The following is a 14,124-nucleotide window of genomic DNA, read 5'->3' on the forward strand; positions in this document are numbered from 1 at the left end:
TATTCTTCCCATCAACATCTCCTAGTTATCCCCTCTTTCCTTCAGATCCACTCACATTCTGGTAGAATGCTCCTACTCTCTGGAATGCTTTCCCATTGCATCTGTGAAGTGGACTTTCATCACTTTGGTTTAAGGTCCAATTTAAAACCCATTTTTTTTCAAAACATTTCCACTGGAACCTAACTGGCATTTTTGGCCCTCTCATTAGTTCTTTTCCATTACAGCAGTGGCTCTCCTCTCACTGTCTCATCTTCTTTCATACTATCCTCCCCCACCTTGTGTGTCCTACCCATGAATTAAAAGTAGTAACTTTCTTTTCATTGAAAATTTCCTCTTCTATCCTCAAAATCCTTTTGTACTTTCACCTCCGCTTCTCTAATTAACTTATAAATGCTTGTAAACTGCTTAGATATTTATTTTATTTGCGGTATATTAAATAAATGTGAGCTGTGAACTGTGCACAGGCTGTACCTTGTTCTAAAATACATGTGAGCTGGACATTCATTTGTGAAAGGAATGGAAAACAAAAATGAGGATATTAAAATGCTTTTGTATCGCTCCATGGCGCGACTTTACCTCGAATATTGTGTTCAATTCTGGTCACTGCATCTCAAAAAAGATATAGTGGAATTAGAAAAAGTACAGAGAAGGGCAACAAAAATGATAAACGGGATGGGACGACTTCCCTATGAGGAAAGGCTAAAGCAGCTACAGCTCTTCAGCTTAGAGAAAAGACGGCTGAGAGGAGATATGATAGAGGTCTAAAAAATAATGAGTGGAGTGAAATGGGTAGACGTGAATCGCTTGCTTGCTCTTTCCAAAAATACTAGGACTAGAGGGTACGCAATGAAGCTACAAAGTAGTACATGTAAAACGAATCAGAGAAAATATTTATTCACTCATTGTGTAATTAAACTCTGGAATTTGTTGCCAGAGAATGTAGTAAAAACATTTAGCTTAGTGGGGTAAAAAGAAGGTTTGGATGGCTTCCTAAAGGAAAAGTCCATAGACCATTATTAAAATGGACTTGGGAAAATCCACTGCTTATTTCTAGGATAAGCAGCATAAAATGTATTGTACTGCTTTGGGATCGTGCCAGGTACTACTTGTGACCTGGTTTGGCCACTGTTGGAAACAGGATGCTGGGCTTGATGGACCTTCGGTCTGTCCCAGTATGGCAAAACTTATCTACTTATGTACTTATGTTCTGACTTGGACGTCCATATTCTGAGTTAGATGTCCTTTCTAAACTGCCACTCCACATTTACAAATACTTGTGGGCCTGAAAGCCCATTTTCAAAGGAAAACTCCCCATGGTGTTTCTTACATAGTAACATAGTCGTGTGGCAGAGAATGCTGCAGGGAATCTTTAACTCATAAATTTGTAGGTGCAAAATACATGAGAAAAACAACACACAGCCTGTTGTATCACTACCTTGCTATGTCCCTTTTACCAGTAACAAAAGGTATGCATGTTGTGCACAGCATGTGAATTTTTTCACAGATAGGGGTGGTGTAATTATCAGTTTTTTTGTGAGTAAACAAAGGTTCATTCTTTGAAAATTGCCGCTTCACTTCTGACATTACATCTAACCTCCCCCCCCCCTCCCAACTACCACAGGCTTATTTTCCCTTGCTCAAATATACTCTGTATTTTTAAAGTATCTTCTTCCCTATGCAGGATCCTGCTCGTGAGATCCGGAAGGTGATGCACTTCCTGGAGAAGGACCTGGACGAGGAGGTCCTGCAAAAGATTGTCCATCATACATGCTTCCAGGTTATGAGGGAGAACCCAATGGCGAACTATACATCATTACCCAGTTTTATCCTTGATCATTCTATCTCCCCCTTTATGAGAAAAGGTATTAAGAGGGGCTCCTTACATAGTAACATAGTAGATGACGGCAGAAAAAGACCTGCATGGTCCATCTAGTCTGCCCAACAAGATAACTCACATGTGCTACTTTTTGTGTATACCCTACTTTGATTTGTACCTGTGCTCTTCAGGGCACAGACCGTATAAGTCTGCCCAGCACTATCCCCGCCTCCCAACCACCAGCCCCACCTCCCAACCACCGGCTCTGGCACAGACCGAATAAGTCTGCCCAGCACTATCCCCGCCTCCCACCACCGGCTCTGGCACAGACCGTACAATACCATCTTTTCCCTCAGCAAAACCTCATACTTGAGAACCATAAGGTTATGTTGTTCTTAGAGAGAGAACTGAGTATGGAAGTTCTAGAAAAGATCACCTGTCACATTTCTTTCCAGTCAAAACCAGAAAACGGGGGACAATAATAACTAATCTCAAGAATAATATATCAATTCAGTGGTGTAGTGGAATTTATATTGCAACAGATGTGGCTCAAACACAAAAATGACACACTAAATCCACTTATAATTTCAGGAAATCAGAAATCATCAGTTTCAAAGAAGAGGCTAAAAGACCTTATCTAAACAATGTTTGTGGGTCTTAGGAATCTTATGAATCACAGTTATGAAAGCCTTCAAAATGGCTACCAGTGTTAGGAGTAGCCTAATGGTTAGTGCAGCAGGCTTTGATTCTGAAACCTTTGGTTCAATTCCTACTGCAGCTCCTTGTTCCTTTGAGCAAGTCACTTAACTCTTTATTTCCCTAGGTACAAAACAGATAGTGAGCCCTTTAGGGAAAGAGAAAGTACCTGTATATACTGTCCTTTCAGTGATGCACCTTGCAGGGCTGCACCCTGGCCTTGAACAGGCTTCCCCTGCTCTGCTTCCAGGCTAGGTTCCCTTCATCCACCTGAAGCCCTGTCTCCTTCACAGTTGCCACTTTTAGAGGCAGCAACTACTGCTATACTCAGCCTGTATTTATTTCTTTTACTCCAGGATCCCATTTACAGACTTGCTTGCCTTATTTTTTTAAGACTAAAATTGAAAAGGCGAAGAAAGAAATTCCCATTCAAAATTCATAGCCAATAGATTATATTCAAGAGTTAGATTATGAGATAGGTGGTGCTTATGTTGATAAATGCTAGGAGAGATTCTCTTGTCCATCTATTAATTCAGTTAGAACATATATATGTAAGTATTCTAGGTCCCATTGGCCACTGGACATCTGTCCAACCCACTTACTGTGGGGCAGACCTGGTGAATTTTTGTTTTTCTTGCTTCAAGGAATGATAAAACTGCTGGCTGAAGGCAGATTTCCAGAGGTGAAGGGTCATATTGTACTTACCCCATTCCTAAAAATCTTACATTGCAATTGGGTATTGAGTCAAATTATAGACTTGTTGCATCGATCCCTCTGTTGGTTAAACTTATGGAGGGTGCAGTCATGGAACAACTGACCAATTATCTGACCCATTATGACATTTTGCACTGTTCTCAGTCAGGTTTTAGGAGTGGGCATAATACAAAGACAGTACTGGCAACATTAGAAGTTAGGAGGAAGGTTAGTTTAGGAAAGAGAGTTCTCCTAATGCAATTTCATATGTCGAGTGCTTTTAACCTGGTGGACTATGAGGTCCTGTTAACCATCTTGGATTATTATGGTATCAGTGGTTCAGTTTTGAGTTGGTTTAAAGGGTTTTTGTCTTGCAGATACTATAGAGTAAAAATGAAGGAATTGCTGTCTGAAGAATGGATGCCCCAGGGATCCCCCATCTCACCTATTCTAATCAATTTGATGATGGTGTCTCTAGGACGTAAAATCTCAAGACACGGTTTTTGATTACTAATGTATGCTAATGACATCACTATGTTTATTCCTTTTGAGATTGAGTGGTTAGGGTGGTGGACTTTGGTCCTAGGGAACTGAGGAACTGAGTTCAATTCCCACTTCAGGCACAGGCAGCTCCTTGTGACTCTGGGCAAGTCACTTAACCCTCCATTGCCCCATGTAAGCCGCATTGAGCCTGCCATGAGTGGGAAAGTGTGGGGTACAAATGTAACAAAAAAAAAAGTGTAGTTTCTACTGTGAAAATGGGGTTAGAAATATTGGAGGAATGGGCCATCACTTTCAAGTTAAAATTAAATAAGGAGAAAACCAAGTTTTTGCTATTTAGCAATCAGTTTAATGCAATCATGGATAAAGACCTAAATCTTGAAGGTATGATTTTTCCTTTGGAGTCTACCCTGAACTATTTGGGGGTAATCTTTGACAGATATCTCACTTTTGAATCTCAGGCTCAGGAGATAGCAAATAGAGATTTTAAGGTGTTGTGGAAATTGAGACATATAAGATCCAAATTTCTGACAGGTGTTTAGATTGATCGTTCAGACCATGGTATTGACTCATGTTGACTACCCGTGATAATCTTATACACTCCACTTCACTCTTTAAGTATTCCAAAACTGTACTTATTTACACAGGTTCCTGTCCCTTGCCCATCCTGTTGTGCCAGCAATAAACCCAAGGCTGTTTCTGTTACTCCTGTTACCAATCCAACTCCTTCAGGCACAGAACCTATAGACTGTCCTTCTTTCAGTGATGCACCTCACAGGGCTGCACCCCGGCCTTGAACAGGCTTCCCCTGCTCTGCTTCCAGGCTGGATTCCCCTCATCCACCTGAAGCTCTGTCGTCTTCTCAGTTGCCACTTTTAGAGACAGCAACTACTGCTTTATTCAGCCTGTATTTATTTCTTTTACTCCAGGATCCCAAAGTGCTCCCAAGGATCCTAGCAGGGGTACAGGCAGCCAAAGACCTCATGTACCTCACCTCAATCCCTTTTATTATTTCTCCCCTGCTGTCACTAACCACAGGGTACCACTTTATTTCTGCAACTTCTCATCCAACCCCTCCCTTGGACAATCTCCAGCCCATTGGCGGGGACCTCCCTCTTCCCAGGTCCTCTGGAGAAATCTATCACTGCTGTCTTAGTAATACCCATATTCCCCTGGATTCTGTATAGCACGCATAGAGTTACGTGTGGTTCTGCACATAAATCTAGGCATATTCTGTTACATAATCTTGTAAAGGGAAGAACTCACAATCAGCTTATGTTACATTTCCTTTCAATGAATCAGATTAAGTTGGAAAGAATCGTTGACTCTTCTCTTCAATATCTGGCTGTATTAATATATATATTTTTTTGTTACATTTGTACCCCCGTGCTTTCCCACTCATGGCAGGCTCAATGCGGCGGGCAATGGAGGGTTAAGTGACTTGCCCAGAGTCACAAGGAGCTGCCTGTGCAGGGAATTGAACTCAGTTCCTCAGGACCAAAGTCCACCACCCTAACCACTAGGCCACTCCTCCATTAGAAATTCATATACTCACTAATTATGGGATATTCTGCAAATCATTGAAAACTTTATTTTTTTTCTAAATACCTAACCTCTAAAAATTAGTTGGTCAGAGTATTTCATCTGTATTTTGGTTCTTACTATGGTATAGAATTGTTTAGTAGTATTTTTCTTTTCCTTTTTTAATTTCCTTCTTGTCTTATTGTTATCCACAGTGAACCAGGGAATGGTATTTGCAGAATACAAGACCTGTGTAACAGTAACTGTGCAAACAGACTTGTACCAATTTCAGCGAGGATACTGCAGGGTTAATAGGGCAATGGAAGCTAAGGCTGTGATTGAATGTTTGAAGACCTAATAAAAGCCTGGTTACTAATGATAAGGAGTGACTCTAGAAAACTGTGTTTTATAGAAGAATGAAAGATATTGAAGAGGTGGTCACTGGTGAAAGGCAGCTAATCGGCATCAGAAGCACCCTGTCCATGACAATTTATTTGCCATTTTTGTGTTTGGTCCACATCTGAGGTTCCCCAAACTCAGAAGTGAGAAGGGAGGGCTCTTAAATGTAAGTGTTCATGTGATGTAGTTGCAACTAGCATCTCTTTTTCTCTCACCAGGAGAAGTAGGGAACTGGAAACACCACTTCACAGTGGCACAGAATGAAGCTTTTGATGCACATTATCAACACAAAATGATGGGGACGACATTGGCATTCCGGGCAGAGATTTAATCTGATGCTCTAAAGGAAAAAGATGAGAAGGTCACCTATGGGAAGCTGAGACCAAACATAGCTTGAAAAAGGGATGAGGACCACAGTTTCCCTTCACCCTTCTCTGTGAAATATCGTCACCCAGACTCTTGAAATTCCATCCAACAGCAAGAGTCCCTTTATATAAAATATTCACCTTTCATTTGTAACCTAATTCTAAAATAGGTGTGTAACTTGTTTGGCAGGAATATGTATGTTACACCAGTTTTAAAAGGGAAAATAAACATATTTTCCCATTTTAAATTTCCCGATGGTAAATAAAGAGGAAATTTATATCTGCTCTGAGGCATGTGCAAAGTTGTCATCTTATTTTATGCATTTATGAGGCTGATATTCAAAAACATGTCTGCAGTCATTAGCTCAACTATTGAATCCAATATTATAAGCTAACTCAATAAATGATCAAATACGTATAAATATATATGAAGAGTAATACCCTCAGACTAATCTCTCAACTATATGGGGCCTCAACATTTGGGCTCACAGGATGACCCCAGACTATCTAGCCTTCCTGAAGACCCCTTATATTCCAGTACACCAGCTTCGATCATTGAATGACCATCACCTTGTTCTTCCCAGTCCCTCTTACTTATTGGGAGTCAACTAGAAAAAGCACTTTCTACTTTCTGACCCCATCTCTTTGGAATGCCCTGCCCCCTCCTTTTTGATCAGAACCATCTTTTAAAAAATTTAAGGTAGGTCTGAAAGCATTTTTCTTCAACCAAGCCTTCAATGCTGTCTATAGTCCCTGGGAACTGACAGCAAAGGGTATCTGTCTTAGGAACAGCATGCAGTCAATGGACTTCTTTTACAAAGCCATGCTAGCAATTATGGTGCAGCAAATATGATGAAGCCCATTCAATTTCTATGGGCTTTGTCACATTTGCCATGCTGGAATCGCTACTGCGGCTTTGTAAAAAGAGCCCAATGTTACTTGGTTATTTGGATGTACTCTTGGTATGTTTGAGTGTCCTTTTATAATGGAGTTCCTTTCTTTTTTTTCTTTTATTATACATCGCCTTGATTTGTTTTTTTTAAAAAGGTGATTTTAGCAAATACAAATAAGTGTAAATTAGCCTTTTGTCATGTATTAAGCATGTGTTAGTTATTAATACGGTTTAGTAAAAAGGCCCCTTAGTTTTCAAAGGAAGTTCTGAGAAAAGACAAACTTTTCTTGATAAGTGAATATTACCTTGCTGGGAGAGTGTCCATAAAGTGTCTATCCAGCTTATTTTCGAAAGAGAAAGACGCCCATATTTCGAACCAAATCGGAAGATAGGCGTCTTTCTCCCGTGGGTGCCCAAATCTGTATAATCGAAAGCCGATTTTGGGCGGCTTCAACTGCAATCTGTCGCGGAAATGACCAAAGTTGACGGGGGCGTGTTGGAGGCGTGGTGAAGGTGGGACTGGGGCGCGGTTATCGGCCGAGGAGAGATGGGTGTCCTCGGCTGATAATCAAAAAAAGAAAGGCGTTTTTAGCGCAAATTTGGGTCACTTTTTTTGGACCCTGTTTTTTCACGAACAAATCCCCCAAAAGTGGTCCAACTGCCCAGATGACCACCGGAGGGAATCAGGGATGACCTCCCTGGACTCCCCCAGTGGTCACTAACCCCCTCCCACCAAAAAGAACCCACTTGAAAAACCTTTTTTGCCAGCCTCTATGCCAGCCTCAAATGCCGTACCCACCTCCATGACAGCAGAATGTGTTCCATCCTGTGACAGCTTTTCCCTAGTTCTGATGTAGCTCTCGGGTGAGTGTGACACCTTTTCTGTTATGTGCACTGCAGAGTCACATCAGCAATGCATTGTGGTGGGTGTAAGGTATTGGGCTCCGTGATTCCACTAGCTTGTGTTAAATGCTCACGATGTTGGTAGGTGGTAGGCTCTACTCCCATGGTGCTTTTCCCCCTGCCTAATGGGTCAGAGTGTGCCCTGTTTTGTTTCTGGTAGTCCATGAGGTAGTGGCCATTTTTGTAAGCCAGTTTTAGATCCCTTTCATGTGTTAGCCACGGTACAGAACCTAGTTCTTACCTTGAATTTTTCTGAAAGAGGGCATTGTACAGCATTCTGCCAGCTCTGGCCTACTGCTAATCTCAGTACCTGGGAGACTCGTTGCCAGTGGGGTACAACCTCTGATCTGCAGTTAACTGTGAGTAAACGTGCTTATTCCAATAAAGGACGTTTTCGGAGCACCACCTGAAATTAAATATGACCAAAACCGAGCTTCTCATTTTCCCCCCCAAACCCACCTCCCCGCTCCCCCCGTTTTCTATTTCTGTTGATGGCTCTCTCATTCTCCCTGTCTCCTCAGCTCGAAACCTTGGGGTCATCTTTGACTCTTCTCTCTCCTTCTCTGCTCATATCCAGCAGATTGCCAAGACCTGTCGTTTCTTTCTTTACAACATCCGTAAAATCCGCCCCTTTCTTTCCGAGCACTCTACCAAAACCCTCATCCACACCCTTGTCACCTCTCGTTTAGACTACTGCAATCTGCTTCTTGCTGGCCTCCCACTTAGTCACCTCTCCCCTCTCCAGTCGGTTCAAAACTCTGCTGCCCGTCTCATCTTCCGCCAGGGTCGCTTTACTCATACTACCCCTCTCCTCAAGACCCTTCACTGGCTCCCTATCCGTTTTCGCATCCTGTTCAAACTTCTTCTACTAACCTATAAATGTACTCACTCTGCTGCTCCCCAGTATCTCTCCACACTCGTCCATCCCTACACCCCTTCCCGTGCACTCCGCTCCATGGATAAATCCTTCTTATCTGTTCCCTTCTCCACTACTGCCAACTCCAGACTTCGCGCCTTCTGTCTCGCTGCACCCTACGCCTGGAATAAACTTCCTGAGCCCCTACGTCTTGCCCCATCCTTGGCCACCTTTAAATCTAGACTGAAAGCCCACCTCTTTAACATTGCTTTTGACTCGTAACCACTTGTAACCACTCGCCTCCACCTACCCTCCTCTCTTCCTTCCCGTTCACATTAATTGATTTGATTTGCTTACTTTATTTTTTTTTTGTCTATTAGATTGTAAGCTCTTTGAGCAGGGACTGTCTTTCTTCTATGTTTGTGCAGCGCTGCGTATGCCTTGTAGCGCTATAGAAATGCTAAATAGTAGTAGTAGTAGTAGTAGTAGTAGATTAGTCTTCAGGTGTCATCTGGTGTGCCAAGGATATACAGCAGCAACAAGTCCTAGAGGCCTGCGTGTATGCAGGTCCCTGGAGCACTTTTAGTGGGTACCACAGTGCACTTCAGGCAGGCGGACCCAGGCCCATCCCCCTCCCACCTGTAACACTTGTGCTGGTAAATGGGAGCCCTCCAAAACCCACTGTACCCACATGTAGGTGCCCCCTTCACCCCTAAGAGCTATGGTAGTGTTGTACATTTGTGGGTTTTGGGGGAGGGGGGTTGGGGGCTCTGCACCCGTGGTAAGGGAGCTATGCATGTGGGAGCAGTTTCTGAAGTCCACCGCACTGAGCTCTAGGGTTCCCAGTTGGTGTCCTGGCATGTCAGGGGGGCCAGTGTACTACGAATCCTGGCCCCTCCCACAACCAAATGGCTTGGATTAGGACGTTTGTGAGCTGGGCATTTTTAGTTTCCATTATCGCTAAAAAAAAACAAATGCCCAGCTCACAAATGACTAAATCCATGGCATATTTGGTCCGTACAAACCGTATTTTCGAACCGAAAGATGGACGCCCATTTTTTTCAAAAATACGGTCTGGTCCACCCCTTCACGTACCCGTTTTCGGAAATAGTCGCCCATGGAGATGGGCGTTCGCGTTCGATTATGCCCCTCTATGTATCTCTTGAGATATGTTTTGATATAGCTCTGGGTCTAAACAAAGTCATTTAATTTTCAGGAACTGACTATATGGAAGGGTTGATTTTACAGTTATTGTATTCAGATCTTACTAGCACTGTTGGGACTATGGTTGTCTAACAGCCTCAACTGTGAGCAACACATAGGATTGGAGGTGGTTGGTGCTATGATGGCTGGATGGGCTTGACACTACTAAACTGCCAGTCAGTTTGAGTGACAGCCTAGTTACTGTGCACTATCAGCATATTTAAAAAAACTTTAAAAAATATTTTTTTTAAATTAGATTTCTGATATTTTGTAGAGTTAAAATTTAATGCCAAGAAGTGTACAGTGATGCACTTTGGGTGCAGAATCCCAAAAGAGAGATACTGGATAGGAGGGGAGAGATTAGTAATATCAACTCAGGAGAGAGACCTTGGGGTGTTGGTGTCTGAGGATTTAAAGGTGAAGAAACAATGTGACAAGGCGATGGCCGTGGCCAGAAGGATGCTAGGCTGCATAGAGAGGGGCATATCCAGCAGAAGAAAGGAGGTGTTGATGCCCTTCTACAAGTCATTGGTGAGGCCCCACTTGGAGTATTGTGTTCAGTTTTGGAGGCCATATCTTGCTAAAGATGTAAAAAGACTGGAAGCGGTACAAAGAAAAGCTACAAAAATGGTATGGGATATGTGCTGCAAACCATACGAGGAGAGACTTGCTGACCTGAACATGTATACGTTGGAGGAAAGGAGAAACAGGGGTGATATGATACAGACGTTCAAATATTTGAAAGGTATTAATCCACAAATGAACCTTTTCTGGAGAAGGGAAGGTGGTAGAACTAGAAGACATGAATTGAGGTTGAAGGGAGGCAGACTCAGGACTAATGTCAGGAACTATTTTTTCATGGAGAGGGTGGTGGATATGTGGAATGCCCTCCCGCGGGAGGTGGTGGAGATGAAAACGGTAATGGAATTCAAACATACGTGAGATAAACACAAAGGAATCCTGTTTAGAAGGAATGGTTCCATGGAATCCTAGCAGAGATTGGGTTGCGACGCCAGTAATTGGGAAACAAAACGGGAGCTGGGCAGACTTCTACAGTCTACACCCTGATCATAACTGAATAGATAGGGATGGGCTGGAGTGTAAATTTTAAGGGGCTTCGACGTGAGCTTCAGAACTTAGTACAAGAACAGTACTGGGCAGACTTCTACGGTCTGTGCCCTGAGAAAGGCAAGGACAAATCAAACTCAGGTATACATATAAAGTATCACATACCATGTAAAATGAGTTTATCTTGTTGGGCAGACTGGATGTACCATACAGGTCTTTATCTGCCGTCATTTACTATGTTACTATCCTGCTTATTTTCGAACGAGAAGGCTGGCCATCTTCCGGCACAAATTGGGAGATGGCCGGCCTTCTCCTAAAGCCAGCCAAATCGGTATAATCAAAAGCCGATTTTGGCCGGCTGCAACTGCTTTCCGTTGCGGAGCCAGCGAAAGTTCAAGGGGGCATTCGGCAGTGTACCGAAGGCGAGACGGGGGCATGGTTAAGAGATGGCCAGCTTTGGCCGATAATGGAAAAAAGAAAGCCGGCCCTGACGAGCATTTGGCCGACTTTACTTGGAACCTTTTTGTTCATGACCAAGCCTCAAAAAGGTGTCCCAACTGACCAGATGACCACCGGAGGGAATGGGGGATGACCTCCCCTTACTCCCCCAGTGGTCACCAACTAGGGTTACCATATTTGTCCTCTTAAAAAGAGGACACATGTCCCGCCCATGTCCTGCCCACACCCTGCCCCTATCCTGCACACACCCCGCCCCTTTTGCATCCTCACCCCGCCCCCTGTCACATATTCCCCTCCCATGCCCCCCGTCACCTCCCCTCCCCTCCCCCTTGTCACATATTCCCCTCCCCTCCCCTTACTATCTACTGCCCTGGTGGTCTAGTGACCTCTTCGGGGCAGGAAAGAGCCCCCTCTTTCCTGCCCGGAGCGCTGCCTTGCCCTGCATCCTTCTCGGTCTCTGCTTGGGATTCAAAATGGCCACCGAGAGTTGAAGTCTCGCGAGGCCGCTTCAACTTCGGTGGCCATTTTGAATCCCGAGCCGAGACTGAGAAGGATGCAGGGCAAGGGTAGGCAGCGCTCCGGGCAGGAAAGAGGGGGCTCTTTCCTTCCCCGAAGAGGTCACTAGACCACCAGGGCAGATAGTAAGTAAGGGGAGGGGAGGCGAGACCCACGGCGCCGCTCACCTGCCCGCTCGCCCGTTTGTCCAGAAATCCAGACAAACGGGCGGGCGGGAAAAACCTCCCCGGACATGTCCTCAAAAAGAGGACATGTCCGGGGATATCCGGACATATGGTAACCCAATCACCAACCCCCTCCCACCCAAAAACAAAACAAAACATTTTTTTGCCAGCCTCAAATGTCATACCCAGCTCCATCACAGCACTATGCAGGTCCCTGGAGCACTTTTTAGTGGGTACTGCAGTGCACTTCAGGGAGGCGGACCCAGGCCCATCCCCCCTACCTGTTACACTTGTGGTGATAAATGTGAGCCCTCCAACCCCCCCAAACCCACTGTACCCACATGTAGGTGCCCCCCTTCATCCCTAAGGGCTATGGTAGTGGTGTACAGTTGTGGGTAGTGGGTTTTGGGGGGGATTTGGGGAGCTCAGCACCCAAGGTAAGGGAGCTATGCAGCTGGGAGCAGTTTGTGAAGTCCACTGCAGTGCCCCCTAGGGTGCCCGGTTGGTGTCTTGGCATGTGAGGGGGACCAATGCTGGCTCCTCCCATGGCCAAATGCCTTGGATTTGGCCGGGTTTGAGATGGCCGCCATTAGTTTCCATTATCAGCGAAAACCAATGGCGGCCATCTCTAACGCCGGCGATCTCTAAGGGCGGCCCAAATGTTGAGATTTGGCCGGTCCCGACCGTATTATGGAAACAAAAGCTGGCCGGCCATCTTGTTTCGATGATACGGTCGGGTACGCTGGTTTACGGGGCCATCATTAGAGATGGCTGCCCTTATAGATGGCCGGCCCCGTTCGATTATGGCCCTCCACGTTACTATATTTCCAAAGAAAAGCAAATATTATTTTATGCTGCTTGTATTTTCAAAGCAATACTATACTTAAATCTTTCTTGATTTATATCCTGGACACAATGTTTGAAAAGCTCACTTTTTAGGATGGCTCACCCTTGGCATCTCGGGTAAGCTCCTCCCTGAAGATAAAGAACCTCTATTGCCCACTGTTGAATCTGTCTTTTCTCTTCTCTCTCTCCAAGGAAGGGGAGAGAGGGTTAGGGAAGTGATGTCCAACATGGGAATCTTGGCCCATACACATACATTTGTATATCACACCAGTCATGCATTGTCAAACACAGAAACCATAGTATATCACTGTTTCTTAAACTGGTCCAAAGATGAGGAGGAAGACCCTGTTAGATAAACATACAAGATAGTGTTAGAAAAATGCATCAAATTGGAAAGCATAAAAATAATTGACAGAATATATAACTCTACCTAAGAGGAGTGCTTTGCCTACGTGTCCATCGTCATCATGCAGGACATGGAAAGTGCAAGGATAACGTTTGAATCCACAGTAGCCCAGTATGCTTCTGGCAATGGGACCATACCATGCTTGTGTTGTGAGGAGGTTAAAACCATTTCACTACAGCATCTCCAGATGGGTGCAATGGTTCTGCCTAAACCTGAACAAGCTAGCACTCAACAAGAGAGGCGATGATCTGCACACCAATGTGACAGCAAGCAAAAAGCAGACCAAGGATATAGGAGTGCTGGCAAATTTATTAGTACAAATATTCGACATGGCCACATTTTGTCCTATGGCTGCATCAGGGTTAAAAACTAGTAAGAAACATATTCAATTAGTCAAAATGATAAAATCAGTAAACAACATTAATAAAAATATAAGCAAATTAAAATAAATAAAATATATCTAATTGATCACAATAAAAACATCAATACATAACATTGAATGAAAAACCTAATTAGAAATATCTCCAAATAAAACAATTATAAATAGAGAAACAATTGGAGCAAAAACCAATTAAATATACATGATGAATTACAATTTGAACATGTATATACAAACTGCATGTAAAAACACACAGACGTTACATGTGAAAATGTATCTACTCAGAAAATGTGTGTAAAGCCAAAGATGTAGTGGAGAGAGTAGTGGATGCTTGGAATGCCCTCCCGCGGGAGGTGGTGGAAACGAAAACGGTAACGGAATTCAAACATGCGTGGGATAAACATAAAGGAATCCTGCTCAGAAGGAATGGATCCTAAGGAG

General features: G+C 43.8%; 1 protein-coding gene across 1 annotated transcript in view; it reads left to right on the forward strand.

Annotated features, from left to right (window-relative positions):
* Nucleotides 1–6,259, forward strand: part of LOC115474632 (sulfotransferase 1C1-like) — a 92,857-nt gene extending 86,598 nt beyond the window's left edge. Inside the window, exons 7-8 of the mRNA XM_030210204.1 lie at nucleotides 1,682–1,862; nucleotides 5,845–6,259. Coding sequence (XP_030066064.1) covers nucleotides 1,682–1,862; nucleotides 5,845–5,957 — 294 coding nt within the window. The 3' untranslated portion in view covers nucleotides 5,958–6,259. The remainder of the gene's footprint in view (nucleotides 1–1,681; nucleotides 1,863–5,844) is intronic.
* Nucleotides 6,260–14,124: the final 7,865 nt, after the last annotated feature.

Source organism: Microcaecilia unicolor, chromosome 7, assembly GCF_901765095.1.
Source record: "Microcaecilia unicolor chromosome 7, aMicUni1.1, whole genome shotgun sequence".
NCBI lineage: Eukaryota > Metazoa > Chordata > Amphibia > Gymnophiona > Siphonopidae > Microcaecilia > Microcaecilia unicolor.